This window comes from Calonectris borealis, chromosome 17 (genome assembly GCF_964195595.1).
Source record: "Calonectris borealis chromosome 17, bCalBor7.hap1.2, whole genome shotgun sequence".
Lineage (NCBI taxonomy): Eukaryota > Metazoa > Chordata > Aves > Procellariiformes > Procellariidae > Calonectris > Calonectris borealis.
Window position 1 is genome coordinate 15,871,601 of NC_134328.1, and position 20,836 is coordinate 15,892,436.

At 50.5% G+C, this 20,836-nt stretch overlaps 1 protein-coding gene across 1 annotated transcript in view; it reads right to left on the reverse strand.

The window, feature by feature from the left end:
- Positions 1 to 20,836, reverse strand: part of MYT1 (myelin transcription factor 1) — a 67,120-nt gene that overhangs the window by 27,313 nt on the left and 18,971 nt on the right. The window contains exons 2-7 of the mRNA XM_075166751.1: positions 15,498 to 15,598; positions 7,477 to 7,531; positions 5,575 to 5,605; positions 2,147 to 2,209; positions 1,111 to 1,358; positions 25 to 72 (exon numbers count right to left, since the gene is read on the reverse strand). Of these exons, the coding sequence (XP_075022852.1) occupies positions 25 to 72; positions 1,111 to 1,358; positions 2,147 to 2,209; positions 5,575 to 5,605; positions 7,477 to 7,531; positions 15,498 to 15,598 (546 nt within the window). The remainder of the gene's footprint in view (positions 1 to 24; positions 73 to 1,110; positions 1,359 to 2,146; positions 2,210 to 5,574; positions 5,606 to 7,476; positions 7,532 to 15,497; positions 15,599 to 20,836) is intronic.

Here is a 20,836-nt window from a genome sequence, read left to right on the forward strand (position 1 = left end):
TGGCCTTGCTGGGCCCAGACGTACTTGTTGCTGTGTTTTGTCCATAATGGGTCGGTTTTCCTGGGCTTCTCTCTGAAGGGGGGAAAAGAAGGAAAAGAAAGAAAAGGCAAAAAGAAAGAAAAGAAGGAAAAGAAAAAGAAAAAAGAAAAAGAAAAAGGAGGAGGAAAAGAAAAAGAAAAAAGGAGGAAAAGAAAAAGAAAAAAGGAGGAAAAGAAAAAGAAAAAAGGAGGAAAAGAAAAAGAAAATAGAGGAAAAGGAAAAGAAAATAGAGGAAAAGGAAAAGAAAATAGAGGAAAAAGAAAAGAAAATGAAAAAAGGAGGAAAAGAAAAAAGGAGGAAAAGAAAAAAAGGAGGAAAAGAAAAAAAGGAGGAAAAGAAAAAAAGGAGGAAAAGAAAAAAGAGGAGGAAAAGAAAAAAAAAGGAGGAAAAGAAAGTAATTGTGTAAGCTCATAAACATCTCTTTGTCTTAGTTAAGCTTAATTGAAACCAGAGCCTGGCTGTTACACCCCTGCAGCAGCCTAATTTATTGCATTTAGGAATGGCAGGTAGAAGGGGGATTTCCATTGGAAGCTTTCGCGGGGCTCAGATGCGCGCGGCTTCCAGCCCCCCGCTGCCAGCAGCCATCTGGCCCCCTCGCTCCAGTGCTCCCCAAGCCAGGGGCTCCAAACCGGGGGGCGACACAGTGCCAGGACCCCGGCTGGACACCCGGCTTGTTTGCCCGTCACTCCTCTCGGAGAGCGGCCGGATCCGGCCAGGGGGACGGCTCCTGCACCGGGGAAGGCAGCCGAGCCCTGCCAGGCACCGACGCGGGACCCCGGCTGCCTTCCCCGCCGCCGTCTGAGCCACGTGGCGAGCTCCTCTGTGCTTTCCATGGGTCTTTCCCCAGGGAGCATCCCTGATGGAAAAGCTCTCATTTTTAAGACACCGGAGACAATCTGTGCACATCCCCTCAGCTTAACCAGAACTTTGCCGTTGTGCTTCCACCGAATGTAATAATTGAAGGACCCATCCTGTACATAATTCAGAGGAGCTATAACTCCTGGTTATTAACACTCCCTGCCCTTTATTCATCTGCAGAACACAGCTCTGCAATCAATAATGACAAAGCACCTTCTGCTGGCTCGGGGCTGTGGGTCTCCTCCTGCTCCACCGCCTCCGCCTCGTCCTCCTCCAGCGTCCCCTCCGACTCGTCGGAGCCGGACTCCTCCTTCGCCTCGGCCTCCTCGCTGCCGTCGCTGTCGACGTTGTAGCCTTCATCCAAGGCCAGCTTGAGCGGATGGGATTTTCTCTTCGATACCAGATGTTCGGACTCCGCATCCTGAAGTTTCCTCTTCTTTGCTAGAGGGCAGCTTTGTAAACTGCAGGTGGGATCAAGGAGCAGAGAGGAGGCATTGCCCCGTGAGAAAGGCATGGTTATGGCATCTGAACCGCTTAGGCAAAGGCAAGTGGGACAAACACAAAAATACTAAAAAAAAAAAAAGAAAATCATCCAGCAGCCCAGATTTTTAGCTGTTTTCGTGGCCAGAAGAGCTGCTCTCAGACCTTGACTTCATGCAACTTTGTCAACTTTAGTCAGAAGTCAACGCAAGGATGCTGGGCTCGCTCCAGCAGTCTGGCCCGTGGGCAGTTGTTGTCCACGGAGCAGCAGGACCAACACCTCCCAGCACTGCTCTTGGTGATGGCCACCAGTGCCACCACGAAACCAGGCAGGGGATGCAGAACCAGCCCCTGGGGCATGTCCACCAACCGCTCCGATTTCACCATTATAGGGTGATGAAAGCCGTCAGTTAAGGCTGGCCTGGCCTCGAAGGCAGCCAGCGTGCTCTCATGTCCCCTCCCCGTCCATAGAGGCACCGAGCAGACCAAAATCTCTGCCTGCCGATGGCTCCCATCAACCCCAGGTGCCTGAGCCCGGTACTTCTGCCTTGGTTTGGGGTCTGTGGGAAGGCTACTGTTAGGCTGGTGAAGCAGATCCCCCAGGACCCCTCACAGACTGATGGAGAGACAGCAAATTGGCTCTTTGGTAGGCAGATTTGGGGCAGGTGAGTTGGGTTGCTGCTCTCAGCCAGCCTCTCTCCAGTAAACGTCTGTCTTTGGGTTTTTTGCTGGCATTTTTCCACCCCCACTACCTCCGACCCAGCCTCACCTTCTGTGTCTTGCATACTTTCCACGGATGTGTCCTGAGCCGTTACAGCCTGGGGTTGGACAGCTTGAGAGGGAAACAAGCAACCATCAAGAACAGCAATAGGACTCGGAGAATTCGTTTTTAATTAGAAGTGTATAAACTATGGTGAGTTAAACAGGTCCTGTGCACAAGGAACAAAATAACCGCAAACGGAAAGATAATTTCCCTCCAATGGTTCAGCTTGTCCCTTTGAATTCCAAGTGAGGAGGGCAGGAGAGAAGCCTTGCAGTTTGCTAAAAATTAATGAAATCACTCACCCCATTTAATTAGATGAACGGCTCATTATAGTTTTATGAGTATGTTTAATTAAAGATTTGCATGTGTAAGAGCAAGCTTTTAAAAAGCAGACAACTACTGCACTCTGCCTCCCCCCTGCCACTCTCCACTTCTCTTTTTCATCGGTGCAGCAGGAAAACATGGGCTTTTCACTTATTTGATGGCTTATCAGGGAACTGGGGTTCCTAGCAGTAAGAAATGGGTGGCTTTTTGGAGAGAGCAGGCTGGGAGCGGATCGAGGAGGTTTTAGCCAGAGCACGTTGGGTGGAGATCACCAGGACAGAAATTCTCAAAAGCACCTCAGAGCCTCACTTTTGGGGGAAGGGATGGGATTTAGGTGATCAGATCTCTTAAATCCCTGCATTTGCTCCTGCTCTGCAGGAGCAGGGCTCTGCAGAAGGGGATGAGTTAAAGACTTCCAGGGAGCTCTGGGCAACGCTCGCAGCCGCTGCTGCCTTTGCCATGGGCTGCAGCGATGCAGCCTGTCTGCTGCATCCCTCGGCGCGGGGCTGCGCCTCCCCTGCAGGAGTAATTAGTCCCAGCTCCAGGAGCTATAAGGGCTCCAGATAAGAAGCATTAAAGCAAACATTTTCTGGCAAAACCAGATTATGGCATTGATTAGAGGATGCCCAAGTGACTCGCCTGACGTCTGAGGAATTCTGGAGTCGTGTAGGATTAATAACCTCATTTAGCACCGTATCACCCTCGGCCCAGGAAGTTGGAAGCGCTAATGAAATCTCTTGATGACACTGCAAAGGGAGAAGGCATCGCCAGCCCAGAGGGGATCTGGCCAGCCTGTTATTCTTGGAGTAAAAGACACGGGACAACATTAAATAGTACCAAGTGCCAAGTCAGGCTTTAGGGACTCAGAATTTCTGCTCTCAGCAGAGAGCTCAGCCCTTGCAGAAAGCTAAGGATAAGGAGGATCTGAGTGCGCTAATGGATGCAGCAGCTCTGGGTGCACCGGCGGGTTATTAATGGCTCAACTCCCCAGAACACCCTGTACAAGTCCGATCACTGTGTTCAGAGATATAATTCAACCCAAAACCGGGACAGGAAAGGGCTACTGAACTGTCAGGGGAGTAGGAATCCTTCCTTCGGGGAGATCGGCTTGCTTTAGCTTAGCAAAGCTAATGCTAAGAGGGCAAGTGACGGCAGCGTGTCCCCTAAGGGGACACGGCGTTCTAGATGAGGCGGATGTGTGGCCGTGGGTGTAAGCTGCACCTCCTGGCCCCTCCAAGAAGTCGTCCCTCCTTTCTGCCGTCCCCTTTGCTCGTGGCCCAATTTCAACCCGAGATGCTGAGCATCCTCCAACGTCATCACTCGGGGGACGGCTCCCAGCTTCTTCGGCGTGCACACGCAGCCTGAGCCCCGCCGTGCCTGGGGTCTTGCCTGCCAGCGAGGCATCCCTTCCCGAGCAAAACGCTCGAGGTCATACGTAAAAAGATCTCGTCCCGCTAACGGGCGTAATTGGAAGCGGGAGCTCCCCCCTTCGCTGCTCCCTCTGCTGATGATCTGAAAGTCTATTTAATTGTAATTGCCCTCAGTCATGAGTGAGGCTGCTCTGTACTGAGCAGCCCCAGACACGCTTCAAGTGACTGCACGCTGAAAGACAGAGCGGTGTTTATGTTACCAGTGACTTGCCTGAAAAAGGCCTTTTTCAGTGGGAAACAAGAGCAGCTCTGATGAAGATGTTACAGGCTTTTATAAGCTTTCCTGCATCAATTAAAGCTGATTTCCCCCCACCCCATTTTTGATGTGGTGAAATGAAGCCTTCAGTAAAAAGTAAGTAGGAAAGAGCCAAGTGGTTCAGCATCGAGGTTTTCCGAAGCAGGTGGCGATTTGGGATGTCTCTGGCTTCCGTGGGTTAATTTAATCCCTTTAAAAAGCACCAGCGCAGAGGTGATGCTCGGCATGCTCTGGGCCAGGCTCTCTCTTGCCCGCTCCCCTCCGGGGAGGTTTCATGTATTTTGGCAGGAGTCCCAGAAGGGGAAAGGGACTTCGAGGTCTATTAAAGCTGCTCTCCTTCCCCGCAACAGCCACCGCACCGACCTGCTCTCCCCCTCTCTGAAGCCTTCATATGCTTGACAAAAGGGCCTCTTATTGTTATGCAGACGATGCCCTGCTTCCAATTAGTCGATTAATCGTCCAGTTAATCAGGCAATTAGGTGACAGCTGCAGAGATGGCTTTGTGGAGCACTCTGTCCTGCCCCTTATATATGTCACCTGCTCCAATTACCACCTCCACTCAAGTGTTCAGCAATAAAAGTTGGAGAAGTGGCATGCTCGCTGCTCGCTCCTCCTGTCTCTCCGGAGTAATAGGAGAGTGGAGGAGCAGAAATGCTCTGAAATTGGGTTGGTTAAGGTCCAATTACTCTTTGACACACACGGCTTTCTAACAGAGGCTGCTAGGAGAGGCAGCCCCTGCTATTAGCGCCTGTCCAGGTTAAAGACTCCTACCTCTTGCATAAGCGCTTGTGCAAGGTTTAAAGGGAGCTTAGAGATGGGGGAGGCTGTTATTTATAATGAGAAGCTCTGTAGGGCTGCAGAGGCTTGCTCCGGCTCTTTTGGCTGCTGCTGTTGGCATGCCAGCGCTGCTAAATGAGTGACAACAGGACCTCGGTGACTCAACAGGGGACATAGAGCCAAAGGAGGAGCATCTGGCACGAGAAGTGATGTGACACAACATTGGGGGCAATAAGAGGATGTAAAACACATGGAAAAGAAACTCTGGTTAGTAGAATGTTGTCCCTAATGATCCTGCAACACAAAACGTGGGCATTAGGTTTTGCTAGGGTTTAGATCTGGGGTGGGACAGAGGGTGGCTGGAGGGTCTTCAGTCTAATGTGACCCATCCAGAACTTGTGTTTTCATCCCTTTAGCTCCTGTGGTTCCTCTGATGTGTGTTGTCAAGTGGTGGCCTGAGGACTTCGACGCAACGAGGTGCCCACCAATATAAGCCGCCCAGCAAGACCTCCACCCCATTAGTCCCATGGGTTTGCTCCCCTCACCCAGGTTGCCAAGCCTGTAAGGAGCTGCGGGGCTTTGCCCAAGCCAGTCCCAGCATGGGGCCTCCCCTCCCTCCCACCGCCGAGGAGGAGCAGGGTCCTTACCTCACCTCCTGGCCGATGAGCTCCGTGGGCACTGGGCGAAGGGGCAGGATGCAGCAATGGAAACAAACACAAGGTCAAAAACACAACAGGGATGCCGAGCCCCCCCGAGACATCCCCCTTCTCCGGGGGATCCGATCCTGCCTGCCGCTGGGTTTCTATTGCCTCCTCGGGCATCCCGTTTGGGAAAGAAAGGGCAAATCTATCCTGCCATCATTTACTGCATGCCAGCCTGTAGTAAATCATAATCCTGCCTTGTAAATCCTCATGCCTGTGCTTAATTTCAAGCACGTGAGTGCATGCTTGCGGCATCAGGGGCTACGTCTTTCTCTAAATACATGACGACTTTAAAGTCAATGGAGCTATACCGGTATATGTGGATATGACTTGAAACGCTTTTAAGTAAAGACCGAGTTTTCTCATGCCATCTTCTCTATGTTTGCCTTTAAAATACGCTCCTTGGTTACTTTTTGCACAGTTCACTACTGTTTTGCTGCAACGGCCACATTTACCCTCTACCTATCAACAGGCACATTTTTCTCCTCCCCTTGTCACACCGGACTGATGTGGGAGCCCCTGCCTACGCTCAGACACATAGTAGGGGATGTGCTACTTGGCTTTTAGGGTAAACAATAGCTTGTAGGGTTTTTAGGGATTATTCCCCTCTTGTGAATAAGAGGACATCCCACTGCTTACAATAACAACATACAACAACATGGCATCGCTGCTGAAACCTTACATCCAGCCAGGAATCCAAATAATCAGAAGGAAAAAAAAAAAACCCACAACACAAGTCTAAATTTGCCCAGGCTAAAAACCATAACACGTTTGCTCAATTTGTTTGAGCTAATTGGATTTCCTGGGATCTGGCTCCCGGTGGGGTGACTCACAAGCTTCAACAAACTGGAGGCAGTGGCAAGTCCCAGGGTGTATGCAATAAATTACCTTTTCACATCAAGAAACCCAGATTCGAGTGTGGGGAAGGCAGGGTGCAAGAAAATAAATAGAATCAGGGCACTCTCATTAGCAACCTGAGCAAGCACCTTTACATACGTGCAAGAAAGCAATGAAACCCCAAGATCTGAGCTCGATTCAGCACAATTGGCAGCATCTGGCTTTGGTTTTGTTTTTAAAAAGATGCGGATGCTGAGAAGAGGAAGGAGGAAGGTGGTCCGGCACAGCTGTGTGGGTGAAGCTGCAGTCCTGCAGCCATCACACTTTTTCAGCCAGCCCCGTTCATCCCTGGCTTCCAGACACCTTTGCAATTCATCAAACCCACGGCCACAAAAAAGAACCAAAAAGGAGAGGCCGGTCTGTAACCATCACACGTGGCCACGGGACCACCCGAGGTGACGCCCTGTGCTCTGTATCAGAGCACCTCGCCTTCTCCCAGAGAGAAAGCACGCAAAGAAAGACCAATAGCAAAAATAAATAACAATCAAGCTTTGCATTAACAAGTCGTTTGTCCTCACGTCCCTGCCGGGGACGGCCCCTTTGCTTCTCCAGCGTGCGCTACTTCTGCCAGGCACTCTCAGAAGTGCAACTTCAAAGCCGCTGGCAGAGAGTGCGTGATGAAAGCCCCAGGAGCTGATCTGAAGCTCCAGTGATTGTGATCCCCCTAAAGCGAAGCATGCAAAGGGGCTTTTTCTTTTTGCTTTTTTTTTTTTTTTTTCTCTTCTCCTGGGTGTAGGGGATGAGGGTTAAATATTACGAGGACCTGTAAAGGTTTGTGGTTGGGAGTTTTCCAGATTTGTAGACAAATTTTGGTGGGGTTGGAGGGGGAGCAGTGAGCATAACTTAAAGAGTTAAGCCTGGACCTGAAAAATCAAAGCCTATTTGGAACAAGCAAAGCGCAGGGCGCTCAGGCCTATACATCCCCGCGCTGCGGGATAACCAGCTGCTCACCTCTGATAGACTTCGATCGCGTGCGTGCTCTCTTATCGTCATTTTCTAAACTCATCTGGAATGGAAAGAAAAGATAATTGTTGAAAGATAACACGAAAATGATTGTTAAAGGCCAACCTCCCATGTGGGTGTTGCTCTGTGTAAATACCTGAGTGGCAGGGAAAGCTTTCCCACGTTTTCAAGACGTGATTTTATTCTTCAACCCACAGTGCCCAAATTTAGCAACCTTAAATTAATTTCCACATCCTGGGACACAACAAGGACTCTCTGCTGGCTGAGTACCACAGAGGGATGAACCCCCAGATGTGATGGCCCGTGATGGAAAACGGCTGCGTCTGAAATATCACTTGTTAAGGGCAGAGCTGATTTCTCTGAATTTACACCGCAGAAGTGCTGCAAGCACTTAGGTGAGTAGCCGACACGTATTCAGAAATCTCTGAATATGCAGCCGAGCTGATCTCGTGCCCAGGAAGGGCAACTTTTCCTGTAGTGCCCTCAAGAGCAACCTCTCCTCTCTGCTTAAATTTGACTCAGAGGGCTGAATCTAAAAAACCCCTGCAACATGGACATCAAACAGGAGGGTCTGCGGGGAATACGGGCATGAATAAGTAACATCGGGGACTTCAAAGTGCTTGATATTAATTAAACATCACAACATGCCACAAGGTAGCGGAAGGCTGAAGTGCAGCCACCTCTGGGGTGCAGCGCGGGCTCTGCACCCGCGCCCCGGGGAGCTTTGAAATCAGGCTGGGCCCGAGGTGGGAGCAGCGAGACCAGGGGACCTGCACGGTGGGGCAAGAAGATACGGCGAGAATAATAGAAATGGGATTTCATGAAACTTGTCAATGAAGTTGCTGAAGTGGTCAAAGAGCCGGTTTTACATCTCGCCCTTGACACAGGCGCTCTGTCTGCGGGCAGGTGCGTTTGGCAGCGAATGCCAAGGGGGTACGCAGGATCGGGGTGCGAGCAGGGGGCTGGATTGTAGCCTGGTAGGTTGGGGACAAGACGATTTGGGGTTTATTGCAGTGTTACCGTCTGGAACGTTTCCTCCTGGGATAGCGAGAAGGAGAGAGAAAAGCGGGGGAAAGGACCATTTCCAAGTGGGATTTGACACAATAACAACAAACTCCCTTTGAAGCATCCTCTACAAGTCCCAGCTGGAGAGGGATGCAACCAGCTCCTGTGCCACCCCAAAATGAGCAGGCTCCACAGCTAACCCTCTGGCACCCCGAAAGAAGGGGGGACACGAGCAGCTGCTCCCCCTGGGCGAGGAGCAGGAAGGGACACACATGGAGAGCACGTGCTGCTCCGCTGGCGGTGGGGACGATGGACACGTTATGTGCCACCGCATCCCCGTCTGCGCCTCAAAACTCTTTTTTGACGGCTGCTGCTTGCAGTCCCCAGCAGAAGGGGCCGGGGGTCGTCACCCATCACCCTCAAAGGATGCACTGCTTGGTTTGGGCTTCTCTTGTCCCCCCTGAGGGTTGGGCGGTGAGAAGGGAGGGAGGCTGTTGGGCAGGAGCAGAGAAGGGATGGAGGTCCCCAGCCGATGGGGCACCGCAGCTGAAAACACTTCAAAGGGGAGGGATGAAATTTCCCCGAGTGCCTCTCTCCCTCCCACTGCCACCCTCTGGAAACGCAGCATTAACACACAATGATTTATGTGATTTGTTAGATGGAGAGACTGGGGGGGAGAGGGAAAAAAAATCAAAACCTGGAGCAATTTATGCATCCTGTCAGCATTCAGCTCGTGGCACCGCGGTGTTGTGCTCCACGTTTATTACAATCTTCCCAATAACACAGCAGACAATTACTATAATTTCTATTTTTAAAGCCCCAGTTCCCTGCAGGCCAATGGCTCACGTTTAAAGTGTGGAGAGGAGCAGGTGTCAAAGGGACTTCATTACATTTATGAGCCTTTCAACGTCGGCGTGCGCTGAGCGAGCTAGCTAATGCCGCCGCACGCCGATAATACGACTAATACGTTTGATTGCTGAGAGCCTGCCTCCAACCAAAATGAATTTCAAAGAGGGCTTTTTCTTTCTTTCTTTTCTTTTTTTTTTTTTTTTGACAGTTTTCCGAGGGAATTGGCACGTGTTGGGCTGGTGCCTTGGCAATATGGGTTTCCTGCAGATAAATTATTGAAAGCGGCAGAGGAGGGAAGGCTGCGGGAAGCGTAACAGGCACCACCTGCACCGTGCCAGCGCCGGTCAAAAAAGAGGAAGGGCTGGGACCCTGCAGGGGCAGTGGGGGAAAGGCAGAGCAAAACTTCAGTTTTCTTAAACCTGCCCTTCAAGGACAAGCTGCTTGCCTATAAACGGGGGAGATCCAATTTCATGTCACATTTGTCTTCAAAAAAATTAGGTATTGCCTCTGAGCTAACACACAGGCTCCTCTCTACACCATGGCACCTCATAAAGCAATTCCTCCCGTTGCCTTCGACATCTCTTTCAAGCCAGGATCGAACGCCCTGGGAAGACGGGAGCACACTCGGTCACCGCATGGGCAGAGGGGACAGGAGCCACCTAAGGCAGGGATGGACCCAACCTTGCTGAGGACCAAAGGATGGAAAGGCCAAATAGGCTGCCTTGCCTGGCCTACTGCACAAAGCAGCCTTTTTTTTTTTCTTAAAAAAAAAAAAAAAAAATTAGGATTTTTCCCCATAGGGAAGACCCCGTTACTTGGTTAGAGAACTTCACACAGCTCCAGCGCTGTGTATTTGAAATGTTTCACTTACAGCACCAGAGGGATGGGGTGGGCTTTGCACACCCAGACTTTGTTTTCTACCATCAGGCTCCTTTTCTCAGCTTAAATCAACAGCAGCATCGTCCTCAAAAATCTTCATTTCCCACCAAAGTGCAGAAACACCAGGAAAAAGATCCATTTCTGAGCTCAGCCCCTGCTCCTCCAAGGCAACTTAAATTAACTGACGTGGCCATTACTGTGCTTCTGGAGCCTCCGTGGTTATCGGGCTCGGATGCATGAAGGTTACATGAAACCACTGTCCTTTATTGTTCACCTCCTCAGCGAGAAGCCCTCTAGACAGATCGTTTTAACGCAAAATTTCAGGTCACATAGTGCATGTTTGCAGCCTTGGAGACCGACGGGATATTTTCATTTGTTCTCCCTCTTGTTCGCATAATAGCCAGGCTGAGAAGCTATCTGGATTTCATTCTTACTATTTTAACTCCGAATGCAAAACAAAGCAATCTGAAAGGAAACCTGCAAATAGATTATTGCTACCAGATGCCAGCCCCAGAGCGTGTTAGTCCAGCTAGAACAAGACAGAGGTTTACACCGCTCCTCCTCACCTTATCGCTGGATTCTCTCACATATTAAACCAAAATAAGCATCTCGCAGATTTCCTAACCCAACGCCAGGAGACAACACAGTGGAAAGGACCCTGCGCTGGGTCTCAGGGCACTCGCTTCAGGATTCAGCTCCATGCTCTGCCACTGACAGTCAGGGTAACCTTGAGAACACCACTTCATCTCTGGGTGCCCCTTTTTCCCCTCTTCTCTCTATGCCTGGTGCGGGGGCTATTTCTCACCATGTGTTTGCCCCGCACTAAGGAGCTTCCCGACACGACCATAATACAAGCTATACTGATGATGTCCCAGTGCTGCAAATCTAAGTCAATGAGGTTCAGACAGATAAGCTTGAAAGACAGTTTAACCTGAGTACAATGTGAATTTTAACAGCCTACTTCTATGGTAATGGTCTTGCTCTGCTGCCAAGACTACAACAATACAGGGCGGGAAGAGCAGCACGGATTTGAAGTTTAATTTTACGGAGTACCTACAGGGTTGATATTTTCTTCTTCTTTCTTATCTTAATACACATTTCTTTTCTGATGGAAGACCGAGGTGTTAACATAAAACCGCTGGAGCCTCCCGTGCACTGATGCCCAGGTGTGCCTGGGCTTCGACAGCTCTATGCAAATATGCCATTAAGGGCCATGCTGAAATTCCCCACAGTCAGTGGTAATACTTTATATGTATTCAAGAGCACCATGGAGCTCAGAGAAAATAAACACGCTGAAAAAGCCTTCAGCTGGACAAAGGGAGGTGAGGATTCAGTGGGAATATTTATTTTACTCTGAAAGCAGCTGAGCTTCCGTCAGTGCTTATTTGTGGATATAGCAAAATGCCATTTGCAAGAAGCTGTGTCCGAGCTTTAGAGGGACAGACGGACAGACAGAGCCTCTATTTTTAGTTAAAAAACCAAAACCTACATTTGCCTAGCAGCAGGTGAAGCAGGAGGAGGAAAATACCAGAGGAAATTACATTTTTCCTACAGAAGTGTTGAAAAATGGTTTTCTAGCAGGTCCTTCCCCTCTTCCAGATCTAGGGAGCCCCTTCTTTAGCTCCTCAAAGGAAAAGACAGTACCATCCGCCCTAACGAGGGCCCCGCTATTCCTCGCTCTACCCTGGCCATGCACAGAGGTGTCCAGCTCCCGCAACCCTGTTTCAGGGCTGGGTTCAAAGCCAGGATGAGGGAAGGGAAGGGAGAAGGATGCTGTGTGGGAAACCTCCACCATCACCAGCCTTGTCCCAGCAAACTCCTTCAAGCTCTCACCAGGGAAGATTAATTTGCTGGTTAACTTGCACTTGTTTGCTGCTTCTTTCCTACACAAGGATCCTCTTATCAGCGCGAGCCAATGAAGGGAGCAAACCCCAAGGTCCAGCTGGACACGGGCTATGGGGCAAATCACACCCAGGCAGAAAAACTGCCCCTCAGCACCCACCAAGCAGTGAGGATGGGTTTGAATGGCCGTCCTCATTTCCTTTGGAGGGTTTTTATTTTTCACCCTGTGAGGAATCCCCCCCTTGGCTGCTGCAGGCTGAACACGGGTGGACAGACCTGGGTCTCCAAATCTCTCCCCCCTGCCCTCTGCAAAGTGCCATGGCATCATCGGGCATTGCAGGAAATGAAGAGGGCTTCATCACGCTGGACCTTCTCTAGCTGTTAATTTTTAAAAAAATAAATAAGGAAGGGGTGATGGAGGAAGAAATACCTCTTGATCAAGAGTCTCCCTCTACTTTTAAAAAAGGCTCAATAGTAGCTCCCAGCTGCTGTTTTATAACCACACTCTGAGGTTAGGGGGGGTTCCCTTCTTCCCTTAGGGTCTTGGTCTTCCGTGCTGCTTGATTTAGATCCTCCTGACATTCCACCTATTGTGAGTCCTGTCCTCGGCTGAATAAACTACCGTCTGCCTCTTGCTCTCGCGCTGCTTCCAGGAAAGGACACCCTGTGCGATGTTCTCGGGCTTGGAGTTGGGGGGAGGATTTTGCTTTGACATCTTTAGATGCAAAACTGCAGCTTGTACCCACCTCAAATTAAAAATTACAGCTGTGTCACAAACATCCTCCTGAAGCCATACGGTCAGTTTTCATTTGCAGAAAGGGTCCAAGCCCCACCCAAAAAAAACCCCAACGCTGCAAATGAAACGCTTACCGAGCGCTAATGCTCTGTAGCGTTAGCAGAGGCATCCTCCGCACAAGTGAAGCGGACCAGAAAAGATGCTCCCGAGCATCACATTTGACACAGCCGCAGCTGTATCGTGTGCCTCCGCAGCGCAGGCTGGGGTGATTTCAGATGCAGTAGTTTAAGTTGACATATACTTTCCTCTTGACTGTTTGAAAGTGTTACAACACGCAATCCAAACGCCATTTCATGCGCAGAGAGACCTAAGTGGCTCCGTACGTGCAAACAGCTCTTACGCCAGAAGAGGAGGGGTAGGGGAGGAAAAGAAATATCACAGTTCTTCAACCCCATTGTTTTCAAGCTCGGTAATAAGCTGCCTTTCTCATAAGATTATCCTCGAGTGGCACAATGCGCGGCGATGGCTGAAGTGAGCTACGTGCACATCTCCAAAGAGGACTGCGGCAGCCGGTGCTCGTGGCAGGGGCTGGGCTCTGGTGGCCCCGTCAGCGTCAGCCCTACCTGTCCTAAGAGCAGCCCACCTGCAGCAACAGCCTGCCCGCTATTCAGCGGTGCCCCCAGCTAGCTCACCATGGCACAGGAGAGTAGAGAAGGTTTGGGAGAAGATTCATTTCTCCATCAGCCACCATGGTCCAGGATGAGCGCAAGCGGGAGGTCTCAGCTGGCTCCGTGCAGAGAGCACCTCTCCCAGCGCTCCTCCGAGATCTCATTTCAGACCTGTCATGGGAAATTTTATCCTGCACCTGGACTTCTTTAGAGGCAAAAATAAATAAGTAAACGTGCTCCACATCCCATTGTCCTTCACCGCTGTGCATCCTGTGGATTACAAGCTGTAACTGGCACGAAAAACTACATTTAAATACAATATGTATTTATGAGCACACGTGCAAGTGCAAGCATGCGCACACGGTGCAGATCCAAAGGGATTGAGACCTCTCCCCCCTGTGAGATAAGAGGGCTGCACACACACACAATATCCAGGCCTAAACTATCCTATGTTCCACCTGGATTTTAGGAAAATATAGCAGAACATAAATATGCTACTGCACTGATATGCAAAGAAATATTTTTTAAATTTGCCTAAATGGATTTAAAGTAACGTATGGGGAAAGCTGCTCAGAGGGAACCAGCAATAGCCTTATCAAAGCCAGCCTCCTCCACCCCTTGCTATTCAAGTTTAATTTGGCTTTTATAACAAAGGACCAGAATTCATCTATTGCTCGCTCACACACCTCAGGCCGACAGGCTCAGTCTTGCAGCCAGAGATGGGCAGGATTAGGCCCTTGTGTACCCTCGACATCCCACGGCGTGACTCTTCGTGGACCTGGACGTCTCTTGCAGGACCAGCACCACCACCTCCAGGCACATGCTTCAAAAGCCGCAGCTCCCCAAATCCTGCTCCCACTTCAGATGTCCCCTCCCACCTCCTCCCTCCTCCTCTTGCCCCCAGACCAGTCACTCTGTTAAAACACAGATAAGCAGAGCTGGGCGTCGCAAGAAACAGTTAATATTAGTAATGGACTTGGCAGAGGCAGAGCGCTAGATGAGCACCAGGTACTAGGAATATTACCTTTTGTAATCATGGCTTTATTAACATACAACAATCTTATTAAATCTAATCTAAGTGCTTATTTGGCAGGTTCAATAGAAAAGCCTTAATTGAGCTCGTTTTAAATATAGCAACAACTGCTTACCCTGCTTTCTAAGAAGGTGTGAGCTTTCCTGGTGACACCTGCGTGCAGCTGACAGCTTGTTAGTGAAGAAGGATGTTTTTTAAGGGTGGATTTTTGCTGGTTTGGGCTTTTCCCAGGGCTCGGTTTATTTGGGGATACAGGAAGAGTCCGTAACATCAGCCACCCAAGGAGGGCTTCCTCCACCGCCCAGGTGGGTCCATCCACCCATCTGAGATGGTGCCTCGTTACCGAGAGGCCAAAATGGGACAGGAAGTGCCATTTGCGTAATGAGCAGCCCAGTTCTATGCTTAATTAAAGCTTCCTAATCTGCTGGCAGTGAATCTGCCAGGAGGTTTGACAGCCTTGGCTGGACCTCTTTCATCAGCCACAGCTGCAGCAGTAAATGAGCGGCTCTGTTGAGCCCCCAGGAGCTGCCCAGGGTCCCGCTGGGGATGAATGCCTCGCTTGTCTCCTCCAAAGGCACCACGGCTTCACCTGGCGTACAAGGGGCTTCTTCCGACCAGCCGGCGCCTTGGAGAAAGGGCCTATTTTAACAGGCTTGGGACTGACCTAAATATCCAGATCTGAGCCATCCTTGAAGGACAGGACTGGAGAGGAAGGGAAGGATTTAAATATCTGGACCCAAAGCCAAATCTTGACAGCTGGAAGCCCCCTCTGCCCGGATTCACCATACAGGAGGTTCAGCTGTAACAAGGAGACAGAGACTTTCAAGTCCTGCCCATCGCTTTGGGTACCGGAAAGGCTCCATCCCCCCAGGACCACCTGGTCCATAAGGGCTGGAGCAGCACGTGGCCCTCGTCCTATGGCCAACACAGGGCGGGGGGGGGGTCACCGTACCAAAAAAAGCACACACTCGTGAAGGACCGAGGGCTTTCTGCTCACCTTGATGCGTGTGCCGTGCAGGCTGGCGGCTCCCTCGCAGCTGCTGATCTTCTCTCCGCAGGTCCACCTCTGATTCAGCAGCTCACCCCGAAACTCATTTTCTGGAGGGGCGGAAGAGGAACACGGGGTCAGGACGCAGAGTCAGCCTGGCACCCCATCAGCAGCATCAACCGGAGGCGAAAATGCAATATTTATTCCCTGCCTGCTTCCTTTAATGTCCATTCAAACCCTGCCTGAGGGTCTCCACGCCCCAAGCAGGTCTCCATGCCCCAAGCAGGTCTCCACGCCCAATGGTGCCACTCCAAGGCCAAGACCCCTGATTTGCAATTGGGGTAAATGAAGGCTCAGAGACCTAATGGGCTCCCATGCATCAGCCGAGCTGCAGGAGCAGCCCATGTGCACCCTCAGCCCACCCCAAACACTGTGCAACGCTGCTCAGCTTGGTGCTCAGTTGGAAAACACAGTATTAACAGTGAGTGTCACTGGTGGGCAAGGCAGCCACCAGCACCGGCCCCGGAGCCTCGCAGTGCCCGTGGCAGCTGGCAAAGGGCTTCTCTGCCCTTCGCACTTGCTCCACCCTTACGCCCTCTTCTCTTTCCAGAGATGAAGTTAATTTTTAATCTTTTACAAAAATTTGCACATCTAAAGCAGTGGATGGGACCCATTAGCTGGACATCACTGAGAGCCGAGTGGGGTCCCCACGCAGGTTTCTGTGACAGCAGCGTTTTGGGAGAGGGTCATTACAGCGATAGGCAGTGAAGGGAAAGATTATGGGAAATACATGCCTTACAAGTGGATTCTTGGTACTTTCCCTTCATCTGGTACAACTTCAAACATCTTCAAGGGGCCGGCACCAGCCCTGCCGCACACAGACGGATCTGCAGTAGCTGGGCCAGCGCGGAGGAGCTGCCGTGGAGCAGGAGTCGCATGGCACAGCTCACCCTCCCACGCAGTTATTGCTCGCAGTAATGAGATCAGAAGCGTTTGCCCCCAGACTCTGGCCTCCGGGCCCCCAGCATCACAGCTCACCTTGGCAAACCGTTGTCGCTTTGGGCGCCGCTGCCGCAAGCCTTCCCCTTGCATCTTAATTGCGGCTCCCTCTGGCATTGAGTACTGAATAATTTACTGCCTGTTCTCCAAGTCTTGCTCCATTCATCTTCTACCACCAATGCAAAGGAAAAAGGAGAGCATCCCCCAGAAGGAGGCACGTGAGGAGCTACACGTGCGCCGGCACGCTCATTCATCTCAGGCTGCTAATAGCCTGGGGAAGAGCTCAGGGCAGAGCCTTCGTTTCCTCTGCTGGAACAGGCTCCCATGCTTCCTTGACTTGATATTTCTATTATTGGGGTGATCTCAAAGACAGCAAAAGCAGGGAGAGGGCTCACACACGCTAAAGGAAACCTGTGGAAGGTGGGTGTTTCCAGCAATGGATAGTTGCTGGCTGTGTAGAACACTGGCCAAGCAACTTTGGATCTGCTCTGCCACAAAGCACCTTTTAGGAGAACACACAGAAAATAGGTAGAGAATTTATTCCTTCCCTGCCTGTGTCTGTTCTCTACCTACAAGACATTAAGGAACAACCAGTATGGCCCACGGTGCTCTTGCAAGAATGAGTACATTGAAAGTCTGGGATAATTTGATCCCACGGTGATGTACAATCCAAGTTAATGCCTAAGATAAATGACCGTGAAAGTCACCTTCATGTATTTGTCCTAAAACAGAGCTGTTCTGAAGCCAGGAGAGCAGCTGGGGGGACTTTTCTAAGTTTCACAGGAGAAATATCTGCACTGGAGACTCCACTCCAAGCCCTGTCTGAAGCACTGTGTTCCAGCCTGGACCCACAGGAAGGGCACAGGGCTTGGAAACAAAATCCAAGAGTTGCTGAAACATTATTCTGCTTTGGAGAAGCTCCGAGGAAAGGGAACAGGGAGGCACAGATGGCCAGGCAGATGATGCAAACCAAGCAAAATGTGGGAAAGAAGCTAGAAAGGGACAGAAGAAAGGAGAGCAGAGGGGGAAAAAAAACATCAAATAAGAAGAAATAAAGATGTTTCTATGGCACATTCATAGGACAGTACAGCCTGCTTATCTGAAGCATTTCCCAGAGCATCCTTCTCCCAAGCAGCAAGTTTTAAAGCAGGAGCATCCTCTCTGGGATGCAGTGGGGGCAGGAACAGAGAGTGGGTTAAACTGTAGAAACAATGGATCCTGGATGCAAGATAACCCTAAAGGTAGCTTAGAAGATTTTTGAAAGGTTGAGGGGCCATGAGATTCAACCCCGAGGAGGAAAAAATAGCAAGACACACACACACACTTATCCTCTCTGGGCCTGTTTTGCTCACATGTGCCTAAGTCGTAGGCTAAGGGTGAGCTCTGGAAGCTGCCGCGGTAAATCTGGCCCAAGATGCCAGCTTGTCCTTGCTACAGGCCCTGTCCCAACCTCCCATGCCTTTGTCCCTGTGAGGAAGAGGAGGGGAAGGGGCTGCGTGTTGGGACGAGGAGCCTCAGCCAGGCTGAAGGTGCGTTGGTCGCACCAGCTCAGCACCCTCCTGCCTGCCCCCGTCCCTCTGCCCAGCCCGGTTCAGATGGCCAAGGCCACTCCGTCAACACACGAATCCGATTTCCTCTACTCCCTGCTGCTTAAATGCATCTGGTCTCCAGAGAGGATCAGCTTGCACTGCTGCCTGTGCCCTTTCCACCTCATCTCCAGACCCTGGTTCAGCAGAAACGCAGCTCACTGGTTATGTGAAGGACACTTCTTTTAACCCCTACCTGGACCCCAAGAGGAGATGTGGGATATGCCTTAAATGCAAGTTTTTGCCCGTGGGAAGCAGACCCCGGAGGGAACAGCACATTCTGGGGTCCCCTCCTGGCACCGAGCTGGAATAGCCAAAGCTCACAGCCGGGAGCACTTACATCCACTCCCCCTTGAAAAACAACCTAGATGCTCAGCTGGTCCGATAGATCACTGCCTGATGTTCACATCCCAAAGGAAATCTCCAGCTTTCCTCCACCCGCTCCATCCTCAGTCAGGACTGGAGCACACGCTGGGGTCCCTCATTAGACAGGCTGCTTTCCTCCATCAACATTTATGGCAACCCACCACCAAAATATCAGCGTGCCCTCTTCCAAATGAGGTTCTCTCCCAAACCTTGAATCTATTTGTCCCCTACTCTCCTTCAAAATATCTACAGAGAAAGGTCAGCTGTGAACTGAAGCATTGCGAGTTGTGCAGAATCCTGGCACGAAAGAGCAAGTTCTGTGAAACCTTTGGGTCACCCTCATCAACTCCAGACAAGAAGATCTGGAAACCTGGGAGGAAGACCACATGCAATTCAGAGTGTTAATCTGACTTGGGTGTGTTCTACTTTCCATTTCCAAAGAGAGAAGCAAGCATTGATTTGCCAGAAAAAAATTAAACCCTCCAAAATAAACCCAACAAACCTCATAGGAAGCTTTGGCGTGCAGAAGGTGAATAGAAAACGAGGCAGGACGCTGCAGGAGGGGCGAGCCCCGCGTGGTAGAGCAGCACCACCCTGTCTCCAAATCTATGCAGAGGTTACATCTGATATAGCAAAGTGATGGGGCGAGAGACAGGTTCCTTAGAGAAAAGATGGGGGGTGAAGGCTTCGTTTCCTCGTAAGATGTATCACTGCATATTTAAACTGAAAGACTAGAAGAAAAACATATCAGTCTTCATTTGCTCCCCCAAGTGCGAGAAAAGAAAAAGGAAGAGAGTAAGATTTTTCTTCATCTTTGTTCAGACACATTTTTCATGGGAAAGGTGAACCCTGTGTTAACAAGGCAGCAATGTGCTGAGAACAGGCTGGGTCTTCGGCGTCCCACCAGACAACGCGGGCTCACTTCTCAGAGGAAATACAGCAGCAGTGTCAGGGATCGGAGGGGACCCTTTGGACCCCATCTTTCATAGGAATTAAAAAAAAAAAAAAAAAATCTCAAATCCAAATTTTACGTCTTCTCTAAGCTGCAAAAGCCGGCCATGGCCCCCTCCAGCCCCTCTGCACTCCATGCTGGCTAACACCCCTGCATTTTGCAGCGCATCGCCCACACACGCTGCTCTCCATGGCCACTGGCCACTGCCTGGAGAACACCGATAATTGAATTTGCTTTCCTGTGTGGCCCCAAACCCACGGTGCAGTGAGGGCTTCTCTTCCAGCAGGCAATGTGAGTCTTATCCTGGATTTCAGGCTTCAGTCTCAGATCCTAGCTGCACCACTGCAGCCCCTTGCACAGCCCCCAGGATGCAGCACAGCCCAACCCAGCCTGCAGCACGACGACCTGCCCCACGCTCCTGCCCTAAGAAAAGGCTCCTCGGAGCCGATACCCTGCGCGAGCGCCTGCCAGTTCAGCCTTCACGCATGCAGCAGTGCAGCAGCGATGCATCAGGGTGCTTTTTTCAAGGGAGATGAATTAAAACCTCCATAGGTATCAAAATACACTGAAAAAGTAGAACCCCGCTACTTTAGCAATTCTTCTCCATTCTTCTCTGATGCCAGGAGTGTTGGTTTAACCCCCTTTCAGGGCACAGAAATACTGTCTATTCAATGCAATTATCGCTGTTTACTGCGGCACAGCTATGTTCAGTGCTTCAAATTTAGCTTCCCAAACATGCATTTAATTTAAGATTTAATACCGGATGTTAATTGTATATTGCACAGTAAATGACTGATCATTAAAACATATTAATTGAGGTTTAACAGCTGTGTAATAGATACTACATCTCATACTTATCAGCAATATGATTTAATAATCAGTTAGGTCGGGATGTATGGATCGAGACGTAGCGTGGCCACCTAGATTGCAGGTTGTTCTTTGTTGTTCATTTGCTGACCTAAAGACACTTTTCCTTAGCATGTTTGGAAAGAAGCTTGGCAATCACCACGCAGATGTTGAGCTTTGATGCTCTCACCTGGGGAGCTTACCTGGACAAGCCCCAAAGAGTTTATAATCTCTATAAAAGGAGAAATGGGGGAGCCGTGAGCAGTTTCCTCCTACAAAGCTGGGGCCAAGCTGCAGGGTCCTGGCCCCACGACTGTGTTTGCACCAACAGCAAAGCAGGGAACCAGTGAACCCCGGTGGATGGAGAGCAAATGCTGGTCATCCTCCCCCAGCACCTGGGGAACCCCTTCCACTCTGTGCAAGAGTCACGACCACCCTGTATTCTCTAATAGTTACTCTTATTTAAAGCAAGTTGACAAACGTCATTGCCCTTGACGAGGGATACGTACATCCCAGCCCGTACGCACGGGGCTGGTCTCTGGGGCAGTTCACCCGCGCGCTCGGTCTCCCGCTGCTCCTGTCCCCTGGCTCCATCATCG